The sequence below is a fragment of the Crocodylus siamensis genome, chromosome 8 (genome assembly GCF_052110815.1).
Source record: "Crocodylus siamensis isolate JL-2025a chromosome 8, ASM5211081v1, whole genome shotgun sequence".
Lineage (NCBI taxonomy): Eukaryota > Metazoa > Chordata > Crocodylia > Crocodylidae > Crocodylus > Crocodylus siamensis.
The window spans coordinates 24,925,730-24,942,434 of NC_143402.1; the positions used below are offsets into that span (position 1 = coordinate 24,925,730).

General features: G+C 45.3%; 1 protein-coding gene across 1 annotated transcript; it reads right to left on the reverse strand.

Moving 5' to 3' along the window:
• Positions 1-244: 244 nt before the first annotated feature.
• Positions 245-14,774, reverse strand: LOC149858225 (syntaxin-3-like). Its single transcript, XM_090060212.1, has 2 exons — positions 14,641-14,774; positions 245-2,667 (listed from the first exon to the last, which is right to left on the reverse strand). Exon 2 carries the CDS (start codon positions 2,640-2,642, stop codon positions 1,749-1,751), a length of 894 nt encoding a protein of 297 aa, XP_089916338.1. The 5' UTR covers positions 2,643-2,667; positions 14,641-14,774; the 3' UTR covers positions 245-1,748.
• Positions 14,775-16,705: the final 1,931 nt, after the last annotated feature.

Consider the following 16,705-nt stretch of genomic DNA (forward strand, 5'->3'; position numbering starts at 1 on the left):
AAATGTGGGTTATTGTTTTAGCTAAACATAGCAAATATTTGTTCAGAGATAAAAGGTATGTGGTTTTCTCACCTGTTTGGAAAATAGAAACATTCCAGGAACAGATTCAGAAACAGCTCACGCCAAGGGACATACCACAAGGGCAAATCAAACAGCAAGTTTCTCCTCTTCATTCATTTCAGAGTAAGTACCTCCTGAGAAATCATGTATCCATCCATAGTCACAAGAATGTTATAGCAGTTTTTATTAGGGCAAAGAGAAGAAATAATGTGAACTTGAACATGGCCAAGTTTAACTGCCAAATACATAAACAGAAAAATTTCTGAGAAAATTTTACCTCACCCCACTTCATTGCATTGTCTCTGTTTAAAGAGACATTCCTATTGTATTACATCTACAGTGTCTGTGAAGAAAAACTAGCAGAGTTTCAAATATACATGCAGTATGCAGGAGATTTGTTTATACGGCTTCAGGCAAAATGTATTTTCAATTAGAAATCTCTAAATTCAAGTGTTTCTTTTTAAATTGTGGGGAATTTTTTCCCATAAAATCCCTGCAAAATGTTCCAGGATTAGTATGCATTCTTATGAAGATGACTATAAATTAGATACTTGGGAAAACTGCCTGGAGAGTTTTTGCCAATGTACTCATAGCATTAGTATTGCACTATACTGAATCAACAGACATATACCATTTTAATTTTTGGACTACAATGTTGTTAGCCCACACATTTGGTAAGCATCAAATGTATATCTCAGAATTACTGATAACATAGTACATTAACATTGTTAATTATAGTCTGTCAAGTACCTGGAAAACAGAAACCAAATCAGAAGCAAGAACAAGTCTGAAATTCTGACAGTATCTCCAAAAGCAAACTGTAAAACTGAATTCAAAAGGATTAAAAACACTGTATTCAATCCTTTCCCCCTCTCCCTCAGAGCATACCCACAGTGTGAAGGAAAGCACAGTCCTGCAACAGGAGTTTAAAATAAATAGTACTTACATAAACATCAAAGCACTTGATTCAGACTGTGGGAATATTTCCAGCTAATGGCAAAAAAAGCTAGTAGGACTGGAAAGACATGAATACTAAACACTTCTTTGTTTAAAAAAAACAACAGCAATAAAGACATGATCCAAACACCGTAGGATAAATCCAAGTAAAAAAACACCTGACAGCACATAGATCAAGGTGTTAAACTTGGCAAAGACGTATTATAAGTGTTAAAACGGGAAAAAGATGTTGGGCTTTTTCACACACAATATAATGATGGACAATATGCCACACGTTTTAACATGGTTTTTTAAATATGAAGTCCCAGTCTTTCAACACAGTCTAATATTTGTTCATTAACTCACATGTCCTGTTCTGAGAAGCACATTTCAGATTTTCCTGGGGACACTATTGCAGGAAAATAAAACTCCAAAACACGTTCTCAGTGCCATCCTCAAAGAATAGCAATAGAAACATGAGGCAGGTAAACCAAACTCAACAGAAGCAGCTTGACTGCCAATGTCTCATTGAAGCACTCATTAACATGCTTCCTTATAAGAGTGGTTAAAAATAAAAAGTGCCTTAAATTAGAGGAATCTTTGTTCAAAGGAAGCTGTGGGGCTAACGCACACTTACACCATTGCCCATAATCCTGGTTTGTGCCACAATCCTGTTGGTGCTGAGCAACACCAAAAGCAGCAATGCCCTTCCCCTGGCAGTCAGTGATAGCATCCCCCTTCAACAGTGATGTTCATCGTACTGCCCCTGATACGCAGGATAAGCAGGTGCAACAGGCACAAAAGCCCAGCACTGCTGACAGCACTGCTGTGAGCCGTGATGAGCGGTCGTACTTCAGGGCTTTCTTCACCTCGTCCTTGGACTGGGAGATATAATCAAGTGTGTTCATAACGTTGTACTCAATGTTGTTGACGATCTCCTCCTGCTCTGAAACCAGCACGTTCAAGTGAAGGAAGAGGGAGTGCAGCTCAGTGATCTGGACCTCCAGGTCTAGCAACTGCTGGTGACGCACATGAGCCATGGCCATGTGCTGCTTGGCTTTAAGTATTTCTAGGTCCTGGCCCACAATGCGGGGGCCCACGGGGCTTTTGACCAATTGATTAATGTCCTCTTCATGTAGGCTCAAGCCTGCTAGCTCTGTTTGCCTCATGATCTGCTCCTTCAGCTTCTCCACATACTGTGTCTCTTTGGTGTAATGGCGACTGACGATGTCCCGGTACCGGCTGATGAGAACAGAGAGCTGGCTTTGGCGGATGCGGTGTCCTGCCAGCCACTGCTTGCTGTCTCGAGCCAAGGTGTCTTGAATGGCATAGAGCTGAGGCTGGATGGCTTGAGCATCATTGGTGAAGGCAGCTGTAATGTTGCTGAGCTCCTTCTTTTCTTTAGAAATGCTCTCCTCAGTGGTACAGCACAGGACTTGCTGTTGTTTCCTGTCAATGGTCTCAGATAACTCCTCTAGATTATTTAGGGCCTGGGAAAGATCAGCCACTTCCTGGAATATCTTGCTCATGGGATCAGTTTCATCCTCACTGAAAGCAGGGTTATCAAATGAAAAGGCATCATCAATATCCACAGAATCCCTGTCATTGTTAACTCGGATTCTCAGGTCCTCTAGCCTGTCCTTCATCTTCAGCTCCAGCTGCTGGCGACATCTGTGGCAGAGGGACACAAAATGTACACATCAGCTTTGAAAGAAGTAAGGGAGTTCTGATCTTTTGCGTCAGTGGAAGCTGTTAAAATCTTTCCTCCCAGAACTAGAACAAATATTGACCAAGGTAATAGGTTTAACTAGAGTTTACTGTACATCATGTGGCTAATACCGGCTAGGTTAGATTGCATGCCAGTAGTGGGTGGCACACTTTCACTGACATGCATAAACTGCAGGAATAAGCTTTGATACAGAAGTAGTGGGGGGGAAGATTAAGAAAGGAGAAGTGCTTGAGACCAGTTGAAAATTGAAAGGGGGGTGACAGCATGTGAGTCCTGAAAATAATCAGAGTTCCAACAAGACGAGACAAAACTGAATTACCTAAGACAAAGTCACTTTATGAGATTCTTTTTGACTCTCAGAGTATATGATCAAATAATGGATGTACCTGCTAGGATTTTTTTCAGCTTGGAAACCAATTCTGTGGATCCTTTCCATAATATTTTTTGTTTGTCAATGGAAAAACCTGTCAATGGAAAAACCTGGAAAATCCAGTTCCCTGCAGTCATAAACCGTGAATCATTCAAGGGACCAGAGAGGTAGCAGAGCTGGGGAGAAGCAGAGGGAACGAGAGAAAGAAAAGAAACAAGTTTATGACGTGCCCCTCCGTCCTTACAGATTGCTCAGGAGGTGCATGCTCATCCTAGCTGCTCTAGGGCTTAAGAACAGGAAGTTAGCCAGATGCTGCTTCTCTTTTCCACAAAGCACGTTTGTCTCTGTTTCGTTGAATCAGTTCACCTGACACCACTGCCTATTGACTTCTCCTATTACATTCTCCTTTGCCATAATGCCATGGGACAGGAGTTAATTCCCTCTTCCTGTAAATATTCTTTAGACTTGAGTTTTACATATCAGCTAAGGTACTTAAGACTACATAGAAAAACCCACAATGAGCAGTCATGCATTTCAAAGTTCATGCAAGTCCCAAGCGAGAACTATGGCAGCATTCCAAACACTGAGATCTGAAACAGAGCATCAGTTTTCTGTTGGTGAATGGATAATTTTCTGCATTTCTTTCCATGGGTTATGATAAAATACACTTGGTTTTAGTGAAACAGGATGATTGTAACTTGCAAAACAAAATTATAATGTCTTTGCAGTTCTACATTGTCTGTTATCAGGGGCTCCAAGAGCACTTTTCTAATAGCATTCAATTAAAGACCTGATCCAAGATACCATTGACTACACTGAGCTTTGGGTCAGACCCTAACTGAGTGTTTAAACACTTCTGAAGGCATAAGCAAATAGTAGTTATAATAGTAGTAAAGAGCAACACAATAAGGTTACAGCAAATCCTGGCTCCCATGCCTCTCCCCTAATTAGTTACTTTATTTTTATACCCAGGTATTCAAGAACAAAATAGGACCTTCCATATCTAGCAGGCCAATGTGAAAGAAAAAAAAAAAAAGTGTTTGGTCTTCTGCCTCAGCAACTTGAGTTGAACTCTATGTGAAATACATTTTTCACTGGGTTTCTAACTTTACTGTGGATAGTTGTGCCAAAATGTCCTGGTTTGCATGCAGGATAAATACATATTGAAAAAAGGAGTTTAAATATGGGGGAAGAAACAGCATTATCCCTAAAACCCCAACACCCCACAACCTGATAAAAACATTGGAGGGACTATTTAAACAATTAGGCATTCTAATATTTTTGTATGGCTATGATCATGCACAAATGAGTGATAAATTAGATAAAGGTATGCATGTGCACAAAGAATGAACCTGACCTCTTCAAATGAACCATAATGAGTATAATAAAGGTCTGTTTATAAATTGCCTGCATGTTACCACCCATCTCAAATCTATTAAAGTGCCTTGAAAAACAGCTCTCAATAACAATCTGATAAATGGGGAAAATATATCATATTTCAGCACAGATTTTGGATTGAAAAATATCAGATGGAGATAAAATTGGTAGTTTCATCAACCATTTTAAAAGGCTGAAAGAATCGAGAGGGAGAACTGCTGATGGTATGATCACTGGCAATTATTGGCAATTTCAAACAATGGGTTCAGAGATTCCAGGTGAAATGACTGCTTGAAGATCCTAGCACTTTGCAATTTCATCTCTAAGTCACTGAATCAGATCATACCTATTTTCAATGTGACTAATTCCTAGCATAATGCTACAGAGATACTACTTAAACAATGATAGATGTATTTTTAACCCATTAGTTTTTATATTGCTTAGTTGTGATGGGACCTTTCCACACAGAAAAATATATTCCCTGTCCTCATTGTACCACCTGCAATTCTGTGGATGAGAGAGGACCTTTCAAAGGCAACCGAGCATTAGTGCATGTGCTTACCAGTAAGTTCCTGAGGAATCCTACTCTGGTTTCTTTTGCTTGAATGTTTAGCACCTTGCAAAACTGAGTACTATGGGCACTTAAACAAGTGCAGCAAGGCTGCTCCAACATGCTGTAATTAATTGAGTCTGCTGAAGCGTGGTAATTACTGTGCTCCAGCAGATTCCAACATCACGTGTATCAGCATCCCTGTGCTGAAAAAATGGCAGCAGGGATGCTTTAATAAAGCTTGTTCAATGAGCTTTAGTTAAAGCACCCTGCTTCCATTTTTCAGCATGGGGATGGTGATACACATGATGCTTGGGATGCTTTAGTTAAGAGTGGATCTTGGAGCCACTAATTAAAGCACACCCGCCCCACTCCCCTCCCAAAGCACATCTATAAATGCCCTTAAGGTATAGACAGAAGTGCAGCTTCCCGGTCTACCTCATGGCACTTCACAGAACGCTGTTGGGTCAGGAGGGTGGGGGTTCAAGCTCCAATTTTAAGCTGATTTAGGGAGGGAGGCTGCATCTCTCCAGCCTCTTCCTCCAGCTCTTCCCCACTTCCCTGTCCCCCCAGTGTTGTCTCAGAATGGGAGGGAGAGAAGGTAGGAGTGGGAGGTCTGTTCTGGGGTTTCCTCAGCTGGCCCTGGAGGGGAAAATTGTCACTTCTACCTGTGCCTTGAGTGATTTGCTCTATGTCATTATCTTTGCTTGATTCAGCAAAATACTCAAACACGTGGTTAATTTTAAAATACACAAAAAACCATGAACTTCACTGGGATGATTCATATGTCTAGAGTCCCACATTTAAGGATTTTATTGGATCAGGACAACAGCAAGACTCTGGCAATTTGGCACTGGCACACCCAGGAATCATCCACAGCATTTCTCTGCTTTCCTGTATTACTGGCATGTATTACTGGCATTATACCTGGGATGAACCTGAGTCAATGTCTGCTATGAACAACAAGTTTCTTTCTGTCCAGGTTCACTGGTCGCTCCATCATTCCTGTAACAGTGAGAAGACCCAATGGAGAAGAGTCTGATTTGCTAACTTAGCCATTTGAATCAGTGCAGAAAATGCAACTAGGATTCCTTCTTCAGAATGTTCTATTACATATATGTATATCTATGTACATGCAGGAAGAACATTTTGAAGAAGGAATCCTAGTTCACACACACACACACACACACACACACACACACACACACACAGAGTATATATAAGAAAGAGAGACGAACCAGGAGATAGCTATCTATCTATTTATCTATCTATTTACACATAGATAGATATTTCCTGGTTTATTTGAATATAAAAACAAAATACAAAATATTGTTATATATAACACATATATAACAATATATATAATATAAAACAAAGGGCCAAATAAATGATAAACTGATACATTCCAAATGAGTTCAAAGTCATAGGTATTAGTGCTGGAGATGGGAAAGAATTATTCATACCAAAACTCTAATATGATGCACACAACCCCCAAAGTTAGCTAGCTGGCAATTTGTTCTCTTTATTGCTGGCTGGGGCCATCTCTGACAAATAGAGGGCATCATACTGAATTACAGGATGAGTTTTCTCAGAGCTATTGTATATATACTTATTTTCTGACTGAGAATGGCATAGACCAGGTAGTACAATCCAAACGAGGGGTGGGGGAGCGTTCTAAACCTAATCTGCACTTCTGTCAAATTCTGGGCTCTGCCAGATATTAATAAGACCCTGCACAATGTAGGCAGCCTCATGGCATGCTGTAGGTGCTGGCCACATTTGAGTGCTCCAGTCACATACATTCCTGCTTTGAGGTATGACACAATGCCCAAAAGATTGTGGGGATGGTGCAGGGTTTTTTTGCCAGCCCTCTCTCAACTGGGAAATTTACCTGCTTAGCATCAGTTAGGCTCTGGACTGGCGAGAGACACGTGGGTGAAAGCCCACTGTGCCCCTGCTCCCCCAAAGCCCCCCAGAGACCCCCCAGCAGCCGCAGATCCCCGTGCCAATTGCCAGCACAACCAGAGGTAAGCAGGGCCCATGGTGGGAGGGGGTAAACCCTTTAGTGAGTGGAAGGAGGCGCCTGAATGGAGCCAGGCCATGTCTTGCCCTGCCCAGGCCCCTACTTTGCCCAGCCCCCCAGGGAGCCACGTGACAGGAGCCACGCGAACAGGCTGCACAAAGAGGCACACTTGTCTGCCAGTGCATGAGTTAGCATGGAGGTCACGCAGGAGGGTGCGCGGGAGGGCCTGAGGCCCTGCCTGTGTGCCCCTAGGGTAGACAGTCCCAGCCATAGCCAGCCTACCAGAGACATGACAAGAATGGGCATGTGCTGCACCCCAAGGGTCCCCTCGGGCTCTGTGGCCCCCACCCTGGCACCTCAGAGACGGCCACCCAGACGGAGCCCATGGTCCCGGGCTCCATGCAGACAGAGCCTCTGGCTCTCAGCTACAGGGGCTGCCTGTCCCTTTTTCAGGCTCTGGGGCCCAGGAGCATGGCCACCTCCCCTTGCGGGGTCTGCTCCCTTTTGGGGTCTCTGGTGCGCCAGCTGGAGGAGCTCCAGGCCACAGTGCAGAGACTGCATGCCATCAGGGACTGCGAGCAGGAGATAGACTCCTACTGCCAGGCCCTTCTCCCCCGGGAGCCGCAGGGTCGACCACGGTCTCCCTCCAGGACAAAGGAGGACTCCGGGACCTCCCACTCTGTCCAGTCAGGGGCATGGACCAAGGTAGTCAAGGGCCCTAAGGCCCGCCGCACCAAGGCCCCTGCCCTGCCAGAGCTTAGCAACAGGTTCGCACCTCTTGCAGCCCCAGCAGAGCCTGCTGAGTTGCCAGCTCCTGCAGACAACACAGGCTCAGCTGCAGCTACTGCCCCCGCTCTCCCCATGACAAAACATAAGGTGTTTGCTGTGGGAGACTCCATACTGAGGAGGTAATCTGCCACCCTGACTCCTTAGCCCGGGAAGTCTGCTGCTTCCCGGGGCCCCGCATCTGGGACATTGCAGAGAGGATCCCTAAGCTCCTCCAGCCGACAGACCACTATCCCATGCTCCTTATTCATGTGGACACCAATGCCAGAGTTCGCAGCACTCCCAGCCGGGTCATGAGGTGCTACAGGGATTTGGGAGCGAGGCTAAAGGTTCTGGGAACACAGGTGGTGTTCTCGTCGATCCTCCCAGTCTTGGGGTAAGGGCTGAGGAGGGAAAGGAGGATCCACATAGTGAACCAAAGACTGTGGTGCTGGTGTCATAGGGAAGGCTTTGGCTTCCATAACCACAGCCTGCTCTTTGGTGAGAGAGGCAGCGAGCTGCTGGGAAGAGATGGCCTCCACCTCTCTCCCCTGAGGAGGAGGTTCTTCTCAGCCAGACTAGCTGACCTGCTCCACCGGGCTTTAAACTAAGCCCGCTGGCAGATGGAGGGACTACCGCCACTACTGGCCCACTGAGCAACTCTTGCAAGGCCAGCAGGCCAAGGCAGTTAAGGAAGCCCACCCCTGCCCCAGCCCAGGTACAATCTGTGGGCAAGGCAAGAGCCCCCAAGGGGACACTTGCCTGCCTGTACACAAATGCCAGGAGCTTAAGGAATAAGCAGGAGGAGCTCACCCTCCTGCTTAATGCAAATAATTATGATGTCATAGGGATAACAGAGACTTCCTGGGTCTCCACCCATGACTGGACCACAGGTATAGAGGGCTATACCCTGTACAGGAGGGATCGTGTAGATAAAAAGGGCGGGGGTGTAGCTCTCTATGTTAAGGAAAGCTACGTGTCCCTGAAAGCTGATATTGGCAACCAGGGTGGAAGACTGGAGACCCTCTGGGTTAAAATCTGAGGGGAACATGGCACAGGGGACACAACGGTGGAAGTCTACTACAGACCTCCCACCCAAAGTCCTGAGCTTGACCAGGAGTTCGCCTGGGAACTGGCTAAGGCTACATGCTCCAGGACCATGGTTGTCATGGGTGACTTCAATTACCTGGACATCTCATAGGAGGATCACTCAGCAAAATCTGAGCAGTTGCAAAGCTTCCTCTTGTGTGTGGATGACCTCTACCCAACTCAAGAAGTCTATGGGCCAATGAGAGGTAAAGCACTGCTCAACTTGGTACTGGCTACTGGGGATGACCTAATCGGCGACTTAGTGATCTATGGGAAGTTGGGTGACAGCGACCACGAGCTGATCGCCTTCACCATCCGCCATAAAGCTGGCAAGTCAGTCAGCAACATGGAAGTCCTTGACTTCAGGAAAGTTGATTTTGACAAGCTCAGGAGGCTTGTCAGTGAGGCCGTAAGGGACCATGACTCTAGGGAGAGGGGAGTTCAAGAAGAGTGGTTGCTCCTCAAGGGAGTGATCCTCAATGCACAAGCTAAGTCTATTCCATCTCAGAGGAAAGGCAGCAAGAGGGCACAGCAGCCCCCCTGGCTCTCCAGGGAACTAGCAGACCTCCTGAGGCTAAAAAGAAAGGCCTACAAAGGATGGAAGATGGGATTCACCACCAAGGAGGATCATTCTGCACTGGTCCGGTCCTGCAGGGAACAAACCAGGAAAGCCAAGCTGCAACTGAACTCCAACTAGCTTCAAGAATCAAGGACAATAAAAAGTCCTTTTTCAGATATGCGGGGAGTGGGAGGAAAAACAAGGGCAACATTGGACCCCTGCTGAACCAGACTGGGCAACTGGCAACTGATGCCCAGGAAAAAGCCAAACTATTAAATGGGTACTTTGCGTCAGTCTTTCATCAGTCCCATGGGATGCCCATGCACACCACAGGCAGGGAGGTCTGGGTGAAGGAGATCCCCTGCCCTCCACTAATGCTGACCTTGTAAAGGAACACCTTGAGAGGCTGGATACCTTCAAGTCAGCCAGCTCTGACAACCTACACCCCAGGGTACTCAAGGAGCTGGCGAGCATCATAGCCCAGCCCCTGGCATGGTTCTTCGAAAACTTCTGGCGCTCTGGTGTAGTGCCCAAAGACTGGAAGAAGAGCAATGTGGTGCTGATCTTCAAGAAAGGGAGGAAAGTGGATCCAGCTAACTATAGGCCGATCAGCCTGACTTCTATCCCGGGGAAGATCTTAGAAAAGTTTATTAAAGAGGCCATCCTTAATGGACTGGCCAACACCAACATCCTAAGGGACAGCCAGCACGGGTTTGTTGCGGGTAGGTCTTGTTTGACCAATCTCATTTCCATCTACGACCAGTTGACCTATCACCTGGACGAGGGAGCAGAGATTGATGTCATATATCTTGACTTCAAAAAAGCCTTCGATCTGGTATCCCATGATCACCTCTTGGCGAAACTGGCCAATTGTGGCCGTGTGTCCACCACAATCCACTGGCTGGGAAACTGGCTCCGTGGTCGGACCCAGAGGGTAGTAATTAATGGAAGTCAATCGTCATGGTGCCCTGTGACCAGTGGGGTCCCCCAAAGCTCTGTCTTTGGACCCATATTGTTCAACATCTTCATTAATTATGTGAACATTGGAGTCAGAAGCAGACTGGCCAAGTTTGCCAATGGCACCAAACTTTAGGGCAAATCATCCACACCTGAAGACAGGCAGGCAATCCAGGCTGACCTGGACAGCTCAGCAAATGGGCGGATGAGAACCTGCTGGTGTTTAACACTGAAAAACGCAAGGTTCTCCACCTTGGGAAGAAAAACCTGCAGCATCCTTATAGGCTCGGCAGTGCTACGTTGGATAGCACTGGAGAAGAAAGGGACTTGGGGGTCATCGCTGACCACAAGATGAACATGAGCCTGCAATGTGATGCTGCAGCTAGTAAAGTGACCAAAACGCTGGCTTGCATCCACAGATGCTTCTCGAGCAAATCCCGGGACGTCATTCTCCCCTTGTACTCGGCCTTGGTGAGGCCGCAGCTGGAGTAATGCGTCCAGTTTTGGGCTTCAAAATTCAAAAAGGATGTGGAAAAGCTTGAGAGAGTCCAGAGGAGAGCCACGCACATGATCAGAAGTCAGGAAAACAGACCTTATGACGACAGGCTGAGAGCCATGGGGCTCTTTAGCCTGGAAAAGCACAGGCTCAGGGGTGATCTGATGGCCACCTATAAGTTTATCGGGGGTGACCACCAGGATCTGGGGGAACGTTTGTTCACCAAAGTGCCCCAAGGGATGACGAGGTCGAACAGTTATAAACTACTACAAGACCGTTTCAGGCTGGACATTAGGAAGAATTTCTTTACTGTCCGAGCCCCCAAGGTCTGGAACAGCCTGCCATCGGAGGTGGTTCAAGCACCTATATTGAACACCTTCAAGAGCAAATTGGATGCTTATCTTGCTGAGATCCTATGACCCCAGCTGACTTCCTGCCCTTTAGGTGGCAGGCTGGACTCAGTGATCTTCCAAGGTCCCTTCCAGCCCTAAAGTCTATGAAAATCTATGAAATCTACCTGGTTTCAGCTTCTCTGAAAGGGAAGAAGCTGAAATTAGAAGCTCAGCCTAGAATTAGGGCCTCCCAGTTGCATTTTATCCTCAGTGATGCTGGCATGAGTGGACCCAAGAAAGGAGTGAAGAGGGTGCAGCCACACCCACTTTGGCTATGTGGTGCGTGCACAGCCTAGTCTGTGCAGGCTTCAGCCAGAGCTTTACCTCTGCAGGGATTTCTCTGAGCTCATCAGCTTGTCGGCACAGGTTCTTGCTGGAGCTTCTCCATGACTCTAGAGACCCCATTTTCCCCCTGCCACTGAATTTGGCACTGGGAAGTGGGGTGGGATAAACAGTGGTGGTGCCAACCAGTTGGTAAACTCAGAGAGCTCCCTGCACATGTGGGGCACGGTCAATGGGGGGGTGTGATCATACCACCTTGCTTCCCTTGAATCCACTGGTGTCAATCCGAAATAAATCTGTCCTCTCTCTCCCAGTGGAGTCATTCCAGATGTAGCTAGGAGCTGAAGCTAGCACATTACATTTGCTCTCGGGGGTAACCAACTTATTTCTGTTAAAGCAAACAAAAGAGAATAGATATTCTAAAAATTCTCCTGCTTTCAGGGCTCCTTGCAGCAGTGCAGGTGACTTGTTCCTTTTTCTTTGCTTTATTTCATAGCACCTTTGTTCTGAACAGAATGTAAATATCATTGCTCAGCCTGATTTGCATTACTCTCTCCCTTCCCTTACATTTCTGTTTAAATGTCATTTTCTGCTCTCCTTAGCCCCACAATTTCCTTTGCTGCCCCCCACCTCTTCCCCTGGCTGGCATGGCTGATACTGATGGTCTTATTCATTTAATTATGTCCCATGTACTGTATCTATCCCGGACTCTGTATTTACATAACTCAGCTCCTTGAAGAAAACCTTATCCTGTAACTTCAATAGACTGATGAGCTCTCTATTCTTAATGTGGCTCTCGCTTTGTGCTCGGCTCCTGGCTGTCTATAATTGGCCAAACACTCGGAAGTCTGAGAGACTTCTAATGAAAGGGTCACACACTGTTTATTTTAGAGATGAAAAGGTTCTTTTCAGAATAGACTTTGCCTTTTTATCTCAAAGTCTTTTTGTTGCTGGCTGGTCTAGCTTTCTGACTAAGTCTCTTGGATTAGTAGCAAGCTCTGAAACCTTTACTCTTTAAGTCTCCCTAGCATGTATCTAACGTAGAGAAATAGACCACTGAGTCTACCAACCCATTTGGCTAGCATAGCTAAGGCACACCACTTCCTGTAGCCAGTGGCCCATGAGGGAATGATGGGGCCTGCATCACATCCTGCCACCTTTGAACTCCCAGCCCAGATGACCAATACCCATTTGCCGCTGGTCCAATAGAAGTGTCCTGTATAATGAGTCTGGAGCGAGGCTCAAACGCACCACTGCCAGAGCAAAACATCATAACTGCTCCACCATTGCATTGATTCCCATCCCTGTTAAGACTAAACACCACATCAGACAATTTGTTCCATAAAATAAATCAAACTCCATCTTCAGAGTAGTTATTTTACTTTTCCTACTCTTCTAATTCACAGCCGGTTCCTTACCGTTGCACAATTTTTGTCCTATCCCTCATCTTTAACCAATAATTTCCCATGTGGCAACATGTCAGATGCTTTAGTGATAACAAAAGATGACAGCTGACAAACTTCTTGTGTCTGGAAAATCAGTTGTCTCATCAAAGATAATGTTAATCTACCACCACTGCCTTTCCTAAATTCATGTTGCATTTTATCCCATTTTTTATTTCCTTGTCTTTATCCAGTCATTCTTCAAAATCTGTTTTTAATACTTGAATACTATTGAGGTCTGACTAGTGAGCCTGTAACTGCCCAGATCTCCATTGTCCTTCTGAAGTGTAGGTACTACATACACACAGGTACACACACATGCTATTGTCCCATCGTACAATACCACCTGGAACTTGAGACTCTTAAAAGTCCTTGCTACCAGACATGCAATGTCACGTGCCAGTTCTTTCATAATTCTGAGATGGGAAATATTCAGTACCCATGGACTGAGAGCACTAAACTAATTGTTTTACTCACACCTTGATTGCAGCAATTTCTATTTCCATATAGCTATCCTGCCTTGCCCCCATGTTCCTCTTCCTCCTAATCATCATTAGTGAAAAGTGAAGCAAAGTGTTCATTTAGTTTTCAGGCCATACCTGGATTGATTTTTGTCACTATCCAGTCCATGCTGCATATAGCAGCCCAACTTCTTCTCTTGATCTCTTTCCATTTATATGACCAAAGAACCTTTTGCTCTTTGTTTTATCATCATTGCTCTTTGTCATTGCAACCTTTTCCTCCTTGTTTTATCATCATTGCCAAGATATGACTCAGGGTTGCTTTTGGGAATTCTTACTTTGTCCTTACACTTCTTGAGCTCTGATATAACCTTCTTTATTGATCAGGATGTTTTTCATTTCACTATTTAGCTAATATTTCCAAATTATACTATATTATGTTCACAAATGTACAGGAATGGCACTGGTATTTGGATCCCAAAAGATAACAGCAGTTCTCAGCTAAATTTCTGCCCATTTTCTATGAAGCCAGTGGAGGCCTCTTTGACATCATGGTCACTATGCTTTAGCGAATGTAGGGATTGACGTAAGGATGGTTAGGATCTAATCTTTGTTCTGACACTACTTTTATCTCTTTACTCTTGATCTTTGGCAAGTTACTTAGCCTCTCAGCATTTTGAAGCTGCAACCTCAGTAAAACAGAGGCTACTACTACATACTCATCCCTGGAAAAGACTTCAAGACCTATAAATGAAAAAATAAAACAAACCCTCTATGTGAAACACAAACAATTACCATTAAGTTCAAATAACTTTGTCTAGCCAGGTTTTGAAAACCCCTAAGGATGGAGCTCTTTTTATCATGCCTACAATTTTCTGGCAACCTTAATTATTGCTTTGGGGGGGGGGGCGGGGAGCCAAATAAAAGGGGCAGTCCACAGTAAAGCCTTTTCCAGCTAACATGTTTTCCTTTTGCTGCTACGGTTTATCTCTGGCCTTCATAATGTTCTTCCACACATGAACCTTACTGGTATTTTTTCTTTCAGTACTTTTTGCAGTTCATCACCCAGGAGGTATTTTCCTTGACCCACAGTCTCCTGTGAATAAATTAAAAATCTTCCAGGCTTTATGTGGTTAATGTAAATACACTTACAGCACTACTCCCTTGGCTCATGTAAGCTTCCAGTCACTGCAATAAATGGTAGAGGACTCCGACACTCCCAACGTGTTTCTCTTTGGCTGTCTTCACTTCACTGACAAATTTTTCTGTACTTTTCTATCTTGACCTGTAACAGAAATTCTTTTACAACTTTCTATTCTTCCTCCCCTCTGTCTCCTCCCACTTGGGATCAGGAGAGCTAGATTGTAAAAAGCTCTTACTTTGTGGATTAATAGTTAACTCCAAGATCCCCAAAACAATCAAAGCTGCAGTGAGTCACCTGCTCTGGGAAAGGCAGCAAACAAATCATTTACAGCTGCAGGCTGCTTTGCTGACAAAGTGGTGACATCACTGAGAACTGAGATGCCTGATGGCCTAGAAAATATTGCTCCCAAGGTCCTTGGGAATGCAGGAACATGCTTAAAATATCAGGAAAAGAAAAAGTGGGGACTGAGGGAAGAGCAGAATTGTCAACTAACAGAGCAATGAGAACAGCCTCACAGCCTTTTGCTTGATGATTCAACCACTTTCATTTTAAAACTGACTTTGACTTTATTCTTACCAGCTATAAAGGAATATAAATGACGGCAGCCAGATTCCTCAAGGCTATTTCTGAATGAATCTGCCATTTCAATTAGTCCACTACTAAACAACAATGGGTTACAAACTCATTTTGACATGATGTGCACTTCACTGTACGTCATGCATATATACACCCTCTCTGAAGTTGAATGTAAAAGCACTTCCAAAATTAAAGATGAAGTCTTTCTATAGATAGATGTACACTTTAGCTCTGTCTGGGGGGAGGGGGAATACATGGTGGAACATTGTGGTAGAAGACGTTTTATCAGCATGAGTTTGAAATGACTATATTACTCACAAATGGTGAAGTTGCAAATGAGTTATGCACATCATTGCAAATGACAAATGTATCCCAGGGCTGATGGTTCATTGATCTGAGAACGTGCATCAAATCTGCACACCTGCCCAGGAGGGGCACACTGAGAAGGAGGAAATGTCATAAATCCATTAACAAAACGAGGAGAGAGATGCTTTCAGAAAAGGCCTGAGTCAGGCACAAGAGATTTAGGTTCACCAGCCTGGCTTTACCATCACTGGGAATTCTCAGTCCGGTAGTTTTGTGTGAAGCAAATCACAAATTGAGCTAACTTATCTGATATGAATGGAACAAATAGGCAACCAGGAAATAGGGAATTTATTTCAGGTGGAGGCTGTGTTGTCCACACAGCGGAGGATTCTGAGTATGTAACTGTTGCAAAATCAAAGGGAGAGGCTAGGGACATCCATTAAATATGATGGTTTAACTGATCGGAAACTGGTTTAAACCTGTAACAAAACATAAGTTCAGTGCACAAAACCAGTTTCAAAATGGCCAAAACTGGTTTGAGATAAACCTGGTTGAATATAGTGTCAGACTTAACTGATTGAGCTCAAACCAGTTTATGCAACATCTGTCCCAGACCCCTTACTGGTTTAACTTAAACCAGACTCCCCTAGCATCTTGGCATGCTCTCTGGGCTGGGCTCTCTGCTCCAGCCCAGCAGAGCTGGCCCCGTCCTTCTGCTCCCCAGCCCAAGCAGGGGACAAGCAGGGCTGGGGAACTGGCCAGGCACTGGCCACTCCCCCTCCCCGTCTCACTGGCAGGGACCTGCACATCTCTGTTGGCTGCTCCAGCAGTGGCGCCAGCAGTAGCTCTGAGTGAACTGGCCAGGGAAGGATTTAATTCCCCCCTCAATGTCCCCCCTGCACAGACCTGGACCAGGGTCCACTGAGTGCTCCCCACTCACTGCTGCAGTGGTGGGGCCGAGGCATGGCCAAATGCCAGCCAGTCTGGTCCCTGAGTTGGGGGGGAAGGGAGAAGGATTATTCTCCTCTCTATCCACTCTGCCCCGGGGAACTGCAGTGGGGTCTGCCTGCCCCAACCCCTAACTTGTGGTGCTTGACTTGTGTCTAACTTGTGATGCCTCTGCTTGCCCTGTGCATAGGGCAAGCAGCGGGATAAACCCTCTCCTGCCCTCTCTGCCAGATGCCAGAGGGA